The 10,193-nt window shown below is 45.8% G+C and overlaps 1 protein-coding gene across 1 annotated transcript; it reads right to left on the bottom strand.

The window, feature by feature from the left end:
* Window positions 1-7,124: 7,124 nt before the first annotated feature.
* Window positions 7,125-8,587, bottom strand: LOC119368088. The gene has a single exon (XM_037633462.1). It carries the CDS (start codon window positions 8,389-8,391, stop codon window positions 7,459-7,461), a length of 933 nt encoding a protein of 310 aa, XP_037489359.1. The 5' UTR covers window positions 8,392-8,587; the 3' UTR covers window positions 7,125-7,458.
* Window positions 8,588-10,193: the final 1,606 nt, after the last annotated feature.

Raw genomic sequence — 10,193 nt, forward strand, 5'->3', positions numbered from 1 at the left:
TACGCCGCCGGGACCGTGCCCCCTTCTTCCCTGGAACGCCGCCGCCCCGCCATCTTCCCAAGCGCGACCCTGTCGTCGTCTTCCCCAGAGAGCCACCGCCCCCACCCATGGTACCAGTGGTCCCGCCGCCGGTCTTCCCCCACCCAGATCTGCCAGAGCAGCACCGGATCCTGCCTAACCGCCGGTTCCCGTGACTCGGCCGCCGCCCCAACCGCTGCAGCAACCACGCACCTCCACTCAGTGCTCCCGGCGGGTCAGATCCCCACCTGGCCCCTCCCTCGAACTCGACGCGCCTCCGCCCCTGCCTACTTCCCGCGCGAGGCCGGCTCCGCCTCCTCCTGGCGCACCGCCGCCCCTACCATCTTCCGGCGCGAGGCCGGCCCCTCCTTCAAGGTGAGGTGTATCTGGACTTCAGCGGCAGTACAAACATCACTTCGAGGACACGGGGCGAGATTAGAAAGACTTGCCTCCCCTAGCCCCGGCGTACTCAGCTGCTCGGCGCTCGCCCCTCCCGCTGCCACAACGACGCGAGGAGTTCAAGCTTCCCTGCCATGGTCGACATGGCGCTCTCCCCTATGCTCTATCGTGTGTGTCGGCATAAGAACATGACCTGCCCGAGGCCTAACAAGAGACCTTCATCCCCTATTAGCTTCTTCTAAGTTGCTCCAGCCACCAAGCAGCGCTCCTAGTGCCCAGCACCAGCGGCGCCCTGCTACCACTCTTTCTCGGGCGCCCGTGCAGAGCAAAAATTGGTTTGCAGTGTTCACATCTACGCGTCCCATCTTTCTATATGTTTTTCAATTGATGATTTCACATGTTTGTTCTGTTGTGACTGACGTGTGTCTTTGAGATCTATAATCGATCCTTTGGTTCTGTGAATTCATTCTGTCTATATAAAAATTATGTGGTGTCATCAAAAAATGGGTGCGCCTACGTTTTTGTTGTCTCTTTAGTCTGAAAAATAGCCTACTGAATTAGAACTCGTTGAAACAAAAACAAGAAGCACCCTCTCTAGTTAAAAAGGATGACGCATTTCAATTATCTCACCATGGTTTTCAGCTCCCTCCTTCAAATTCAACGCATAGAAAATGTCAAAGTTCAAATTAAAACAAGCGAGCATTTCTTACAGCAAAAAATGCTTCGTTTTTAATTCCTAGAGTTTAAGAAAACAACCGAGTATTCCTTACAGCTCAAAATATACTTTGATATGTCAGAACAAATCTGGTTATAGTTTCAAAGAAAAAACATCATAAAAGTTAATTTAAAACATTCTAAATAAACAAAAGAAGTTCAAAAAAATCATGTGCGTTCCTCTTCCTACGTGCGTGAAAAAAGGGTGATTTTATTTTCCTTTTGTGTATAAAAAGAAAGAAGTTCAAATACAAGAAATGAAAAAGTTCAAAAATATATAACATGATAGAAAGTTTCACGTACAAAATTCACGTGCAGAAAAAAAATGTAAAAACCCACAGAAGTTCATATATTGAAAAAATGAAGTTCGCATAGAGTAAGAATGGTGAATTTCTCGAAAAGGTTGTACTCAAAAGTATATGTTCTCTAATTCCCGAAGTTTGCATGGTTGTCCCCCATGAGTACAAACACACAGAGCTCACATGTAACATAATTATAATTAAAATAAATTCAACAAATGGGTAACAAAGAAACTATGAAATGTGATGAAAATTTAGATTTTCCTAATCAAAATTCAGATTTTCCCTGTTTCTAAAAGAAACCAAGAAGTTCGAATTAAACTAACAAAGTAGTTCAGTCATAATAAAAAGAAAAACCTAGAAGTTCAATTTAGAATAGTAGAGTAGTTGATTTTCACTGCTTTAATAAAACCCAAGAAGTTCAGGTTTTAAAAAGTAAGAAGTTCAAATTAAAAAAATCGAATTTACCTTGCTAACAAAAAGATAAAAATCTATAAGTTCAACATAAAAATGTATAGAAAAATAAAATCTTAAAAAGTTTGTTGAAAGAAGTTCAAGTGCTCTGTCCGAAGAAGTTCAAAAATTGTTGCGAGAGAGGTTCACCTTGTATTCCATGTTAGATTTTTTTCTGCATAAAAATCTAATACAATTCTTTACTCAAAATATAAATAGGTGAACTTCATATTGAAAAAAGAGAGAAGTTCGAAGTATATTTAAACCTATGATTTACCTGTTTAAAAAATAAAAAACACAACGCCATTTTTTGCACTTTTAAAAACAACTCATAAACGAAAAAATAGTTGCTAGAAGTTCAAGTGCTCGGTGAGGAAAAGTTCAAAAAATTCTTGTGAGAGGTTAACCTTGTATTTAGATGTTCAAAATACGTAAAAAAATATGTTGTTTTTTCTATTTTAAAATAATTCTCTCAAACCAGAGAGAAGTTCAAAGTGATAATAACCAGAAGTTCACGTACTACATGGTGTGTATTTCATACAAGAAAAAAACAATAAAGTGAAACAGAATGAAGTTCAAATAGACATGCCCCAGAAGTTCAACTACTTTCACGCGGTGCAAAAAACAGCACGTCAAAAACAAAGTGATGTTCAAACAGACATACCCCAAGAAGTTCAACTACTTCACGCAATGCGTTTCCATTCGCAATGAACGTAGAAATCATGATCTCGTCATTTCTCTAATTTTATTCAAAACGACAGGAATATCATCTGTGTAAGTTCAAGTCCTCGATCGGAGAAAGTTAAAAAAATATTGTGAGAGAGGTTTGTACAAAAAGAATATCATTTATGTAACACTGACGAAATGGATGAGAAAATTACAAACAAAAATATGTCACAGAAGTTCAACATGAAAACAGCAGGAAGTTCATCAACTACACTGAATGAATTTTAGATGAAAAACTTTTAAAATTGTCGCGAGTATAAAAAGATGATCAACATGGGAAACTTGCGTGCTTACAGCAGCTTTTCATCGGTATATCACCTGCTCAATTCCGGTGAATGGATGGAGAGTTACGAGCAAGTGGATGGAGACCTACGAGCAAAAAAATCACGTGAAAAACAGAGTGAAGTTCAGGTACACGCGTCGATAAGTTCAGGTTCTTCACGCGGTGCATTTTCGAAGAATCTGTTTCACGATAAAGGCAGAACGTATGATCCCGCCGTTTTCGAAATTACTTGAAAACGACTAGGAATCAGAGAAAACCATCAACATGAAAAAGTTTCGCATTTTCCGTAGCTTTTCAGCGGTATATTATTTGCCCCATTCCGATAAAGTTTGTAGAAATTACGGCAAAAATACGTTTTTAACCATTTTCAAAACTGACATAAAACAGTAATGAATTAGGAGAAACAATATATACAAAAAAGTTTCGCATTTCTTCAAGCTTTTCAACGCCATATCATTTGCTGCATTTGGACGTACGGTTAAAAAATTAGCTCGAAAATACGAACTCGGTGGAACTTGTACCGTTTTCTAAATTACTTTTAAACCATTCAGAATTAGAAAAAACTATTAACATAAAAAAGTAGCGCATTTTCATAAGCTTTCCAACGCCATATTATTTGCCTCAATTAGATTAGCCGTTTAGAATTGGCGTCAAAAATACAAACTCGGGTGTTCGATTTGCGAAATTTTACAATTTTCCGAATTACTCTTTAACCGTAGGTCATTAGAGAAAACTTTGAACATGTGGAAGGAGCGGTTTTGCAGCAGCTTTCCAACGCCATATTATTTACCTCATTCCGGTAAACGGTTTAAAAATGCGATCGAAAATACGATTCACGTTTTTTATATGAAAAAATAACGGTTTTCAAAACTGCTCTTAAACCGCTTACATTTTGTCAAAAAATTAACTTGGGTCATGATACTGATGTCAATAGCTATCCAACGGTATATCGCAAACCCCATTTGGACACCTTTTAGCTGAAGTTCAACTTAGTACTCGGGGAAGGTCAGGCGCGTTACTTGAGAAGTTCATATTGTGATCAAAATATTATTCTGATCCCGTGATCAGAATAGTGTTTTATGTGTGTGTGTGTGTGTGTGTATGTTACATTAAGTCTACTATAAACTTCAAGTAGAAAAGAAAACACAAGTCCATTAAACTTCAACTAAGAAAACATAATAACTAGAGAAAAAACCCTAGATTGGCCATTCCCGCCGTCTTTAGTTGAAGCCGACGCTGCCGTCCTCGTCATCATCATCCATCATGAGGTCGACGTAGGGCGGTGGCTGCCAAAGGCGGGTGGGCGGCGCCTGCGGTGGCTGCCATGGTTGGCGGGCGGCCGTGGCGGGGATGGTGACCACGCATCGGCACCCACCCACGTGGACGGGGAAGACACGTACTCCGGCGTGCAGAGAACCGTCGACGTCCACGTCCAGGACTGCCCCTCCAATGTCGGATCACAGGGCGTGGCTTGTGACTCCACGTCCTCTGGCTCCTCGAGCTCCGGATAGCGACGTCGCCGGCGGCCGACAATGCTATGCATGTCCAGGCCGTCCCACTGGTTGCGTTCGTACTTGATCTTTGATTCCTCGAGCACCTTCCTCATCAGCTCCTTCTCCTCTTTGGTGGTCATGGTTCGTTGTGGAGGTGGTGAGGACACCGAGGGGGATGGTGTGGGCGTACGAGCATGCACCACTGCACGCCCGCAAGACTGCGTCGGGCAGGGAGCGCGCGCCTGTGGCGGGCTGTGAGCACGACCGGCAAAAAAGGTTTGCCGACACAGGTCGTGCTCGTCCCGGAACAAAGTGTCCCACGGTGACGAGTCGATAGCATGCCTTGGGTTATTAAGGAGATCTGGTGGCAGGTGGGCCTGCCGATGGTTGATCTCTGGTAGACGGGCGCAACCGCTTGTCGGGATTGGCGGCACAGGCACCCGATCTAGGCTGAGATGCCAGCCATTCGGGAGATGCGCGTCGGTCTAGGGTAGCTATGTGGCTGTGTCGCAATAGTGCTGGCATACCTCCACCTTGATGTACGGCCGCATGCGTGGAGCAACGGCGGGCGGCAAAATGGAGAAGGCAGCGGCGCTCCGTGACGACGTAGAGGACGACCCCGCATTGTGGTTCTGATTCCCCTTCTTAGCAGGGATCCACTTCACATCCCCATGGCTTATGTGTGTCAAGAAAATTAAGTTCTTTCATGGCTCATGTTATCCGATCAGCTCAATACAAAGGATATGCAGCCGAGGCCTCCAATCCGGCACAAACGCCCTCGCGGATGGCCCGATCACTGACCGATTACGAAATTTTGATTCAGACGGACGCTTCAAAAAGGCTCAAACGTCCGAGGTGTCCGGCGCACCTCATATCCAGCCTAAATATAGGGCGGATATAGGGTGGCACGGGCGCGCCCGCCACATCAGTCGGGCCCACCCCGAACCCACTCAGTCCCCATAAATATCTAAAATCCGAAAACTCTACATTACTCCGCTCGCCTCTCCGTCTCTTCTCCTCCTCCGATTTCTCGTCAATCCAATCCGAAAACTCCGGCCACCATGTCGAGCTCCACAGCCGCTCCGACTTCGACCTCGACATTGACGAGGAGCCGGCCCTCCGTATTGTCCTCGAGAGGTTCAAGGTAGACATGGGGGCAGTTTTGGATCTGTCGCCTCGCCTTTCCTCTATCGCGCAGCGAGGACGCCGGTGCTGGCCCCCGCCGGGTAGTGGTGGGTGCTAGTACCCGCACCGCCGCTCCGAACGTGCATGCCGGAATAGAAGGTGCACGGCCCACCGCGAGAGGCAGCAGGCAAGGGAGAGGGATGCGGCAGAGAAATCTACCCACCGCCGATGTGGGTTTTCGATGGATCACAACGAGGACGATCGCCTCCTCGCTTGGGTCTACGGCCGGTTGCTTATGGCGGCGAAGACGGACGATCAACGGCTCCGCCGGAAGAACGCCAAGGTGCTCCGGCTTGCCTTCGAGCAGTCCGAGCGTGAGGAGGGGAAAGCGACGGAGGTGGCTCGGCTAGCGAAGCTCAAGTGGCAGCAGGATCGGGCCGTCCGACAGCTCAAATGGCTCATCATCCTCTCCTCCTCCTCCGACGGTGACGACCACGGCACACAACAGAATCACAAATTATTTAACAGACAACATTCCACCCGCTAGTTTAATTATGATTTCAAATTTTTGAATAAAACTCAATATTGGAAAACCATCAGCACCAAGGCTTAGCCAGGTACGTATTGTTTCCTCTATAAACGGGTTGGTCGTTTGGAGAGAAAAGCTAATCTCTCATGCACGGGAGGTACCGTGCATGCACGCGCCATTGATTTTGCTTGGAGATCCAATGTCATGCATTTATGATGCTCAGTTAGTTAGATCTTTCTCTCATCACATGCAAACATATTGTACCACCTATGCTCCACCATTCCATGCCTTTTCATTTTATTTTCAAGTTTAAATCTATTTTATCTTTTAAACCAAAAGTATATTTTATGTTCCGTTTTCATATTTATTTTTTTACGACGAGATATTTGAAAAGAGACCACTTTTGAATATATTTCAGAAAAAAATTAAATTTAAATTCTGAAACATGGTGAAACACTATAAAAGTACACATAACTATGCTATGTTTCGTTAAACACTAGAAAAGTTCAAAGTTTTGTTGCAATAAAATATATTAATATTTACAAACTTTTATACATTACCAAGAATCGGTTTGATACACATTGGCACACATGTGACATTATGAAATGCAACGGAACATGGGGAGCCATAGTGAAACAATAAGATTATTTTTTGCGCACAATAAAACATTGTTAATTTTTTCACATGAAATTAATAAATTTGTATGAAACAAGTTTGAAGCATGGTGATTTAGTTGTCAAAAAAATAATTTCTAAAAATATATTCAATATTGGTCTTGTTTTAAAGACCTTGTCAGGAAAAACACAATTTTGCAAACAGAATATAAATCAAACTTTTATTTCAACATGCATCAGGTATCTATTTATTTGAATGAAACTTAATCAGTAGATAATAGCATGTGAATGTATGTTAAGATGAGAGAAAACACTATAAAAATGGTCCCACGCAGTAATAAAAGATGTGATGGATGCATGCACGGGAGATCCCGTGCATGGTAGAAAATCTTCTCTCGTCGTTTGGAGCCCTATCCCCTGGTCCTCCCGTCCAAGACCACGGTACATTCTTCTTCCCATATCCAAGAAAAAGAACAAAATAACGGTTTCTGCAAATTTCTCAAGCTTAAACAGTTGTACTAGCTGCTACCAAGCACTCCTACTCGAGTCTCACAAACCATCACACATATACAATCCCAAGCATGCATATCCGGTGCAGTGATAATCACACATAAACTTGACTACAGCAACTTACTACTACTACTACTAATCTACTGTACTCCTAGTTAAGTCAAATCTTCTTCACGTAGCTACCACCGTGGAATCGTGGACAGGATGCAGCTAGCCAGGCCGAGTTGCTGCAATCTGCTTCGTCTCAGACGGGCTGCAGCGGCTCCACGCCGGTGTGACTGACGGCCGCTCGTACTCAGTCGAGGTGAACCTTGTCGACGACCTCGTGGTGGTGGTTCTTGCACACCATGTAGACCACCGGCTGCGCCACCAGCGTCAACAGCACGGCCGCGCACAGAGCCACCGCCATCGCCACCCCGGCGGCCAGCTGGAACCCGAGGCCGAGGCCCAGCGCATCGTCCACCACCAGAACGGGGAAAGCCGCCAGCACGGCGAAGATGCAGCCGTCGAGCGTGACGAATACGCCGGCGGCCGCCCAGAACTTGCCGGCGAGGAGCGCACGGTTCTTGCGCAGGGCGCGGAAGAGCATGGCGTCCTCGAGCAGGGACACCACGCAGGCCAGCTGGCACACCACGGCGAAGTAGGCCGCGCCGGCGAGGCACGCGGCCCATGCGAGCAGGTGCATCGTCGGCATGATCTTGTTCGGAGCGCCCAGCAGCTCCTGGGGATGGAACAAGCCGGCGACGAAGAGGGAGGTGCAGATCACAAGAAATGGGCCTGCGGCGAAGATGAACGTGCAGACCAGCCGCGTGAGCGGGACCGTGGGGAACCCCCTGAGGACGCGATCGGCGACGCGGAGGTCGCCCCCGGTGCAGTAGAGGGAGGCGACGCAGAAGACGTAGGCGGCGGTGGTGCAGAGGAGCACGAGCAGGAGGACGACGCCGATGGAGACGGCCACGAGGAGGAAGAAGGCGAGCCGGTCGGTGACGAGGCGGAGGAGGCTGGGGCCGTCGTGGTCGTGGAGGTCGGAGAGGACGCGGGAGCAGACGGCGCGGATGGCGGCGGAGCTGGCGAGGAAGAGGGCGGAGAGCAGCGGGGGACCGAGGTTGACCAAGTTGGGGAGCATGGCGCGGCGGATCACACGGCAGGTCTCCCGGCAGACGCCGGCGAGGCCGAGGCTGCCGAGAGCCTGCTGGTCGGGTGCCCACTTCATGGATCGATCGAGCATTCGAGCACGTAGGGTGGTGGTGGTGGTTTGGGGAAGGAAAGTGAGCTACTGACTGCTACTGAAGGGAATGAGCAGACTGCGAGGAACAGGGGAAAGGGAATGAACATCGAAGGAAGTGCTCCTCACGAGCGAGGCAGAGAGAGCTCCTCACCGCGTCCATTTGCAATGGCAAAATCGACTTCCATTAACGTACGTACGTGTGTGTGTGCATCTCTGATTTTTTTTGGGTTTTTTAATGAAACATGCAATTAGGTGGTCTTATTATTCACCCATGCAATTAGGCTTCCTCATCTAGCTAGCTGGTCTATCGTCTCAGACCCTCTGTTGCACGGCTGCACCGAAATGGAATGGCCACATGGGAGGGAGCGCACCATAATTAAAGCTTGCCTCTGCGACGCGCACCATAAATAAAGCTTGCCACCGCCATCATTGATTCTTACGAAACGCACCACCACACTTACACGATAGGAGATGCATACACCACCATGATACACAGCCACACTTCCGTGAGCATTAATCACCCATCTGTCTTTTTTTTTTCCGGATGGAAGAGAGGCCGGAGCGCCCTCTCTACCAATCATGGAACCCATCCACCACGTAAATGTTATTCGCCCGCGTTACATTTTCCAACTCCAAAAACGAGCATTGGATGGAGAATCCCTCGGTCTACTCTACCTTCGTCCTCGTTTATTAGTCCCCTACGTAATGTGTATCAAATTTTAACTAGAGATTTAACTAATAAAATATTAATGTATGTCACTAATAATTATACCGATGGATTCATATTTAAACATAGTTTTCAGTTATATTATTTTTTACGACATGCATTAACATTTTGTTGGTTAAATTTTAAATCAAAATTTGACATAAAATATGAAGAAGACCGATAAATTAAGACGGAGGTAGTAATTAAACATGCCCAATTAATGGTCAGTGTAGGTTGGTGTAGTAGGGAAAAAGAAAGGAGTATTCTAGGTAGCATCGGTCACCAACTAGCCTTGTGCAATTTTTACAAATGTGGCCTCGGTTGCACCTATGCGCGCGCAAGTAGTAGCATTAGACTGGTCGAGCTAGTTTCTGTACCATCACAACACGGTTTTCATCTTCTCATCATTTTCGACATCAGCAGGTTCGCCGGCCAACCGCGTCCTGACTATTTGACCTTCTCGCTATCTTGAGTCGACGTACGATTGCCGGGAACGGAAACCCGCTACTGATAATGCCAATGAGCAGCGCATACTATGAGCGACCGGAGATGGAGAGAGGCATGATGGAAGGTGGCCAAACGCTGAAGCGGTTGATGATCAAGGAGGACGGAGCACGCATCGATACGCAAATATCGGACCGGACCGGACAACTAGCATGTGCTTATCTTTCTGCCACTGCAAAACGACATCCATGCCGTTTTAGCCATGAACACACGATATTTTCCCTTTCGAATCCATGTACGTATTTCTAAACATATTTTAAAAATCAGACAATTCCCAAACTAGCCGAGTATATATATATATATATATATATATTCTACTCATGCATGAATTTTCTCGACGAAGCGAAAATGGGACAGATGGGACAAATAATGCACGTATCCCTTCATTTTTATTTACCATGCATATAAATACCTTTGCCTAAAGTCAAAATTTATAAACTTTCATCAACTTTGTAGAAAACTGTACCACCAAATCAATACTACAAGATTCATTATTGAATATAGTTTCACATCATATAGATGTCTTAGTGTAAATGTTTTTATCCTTTTTTACAAACTTGATCAAATTTTATAAAATTTGACTCAGTCAAAA

This window comes from Triticum dicoccoides, chromosome 1A (assembly GCF_002162155.2).
Source record: "Triticum dicoccoides isolate Atlit2015 ecotype Zavitan chromosome 1A, WEW_v2.0, whole genome shotgun sequence".
NCBI lineage: Eukaryota > Viridiplantae > Streptophyta > Magnoliopsida > Poales > Poaceae > Triticum > Triticum dicoccoides.

Excerpts from the sequence above, each read along its gene's own strand:
- LOC119368088 (XM_037633462.1), bottom strand. The coding sequence starts at position 8,391 with ATGCTCGATCGATCCATGAAGTGGGCACCCGACCAGCAGGCTCTCGGC.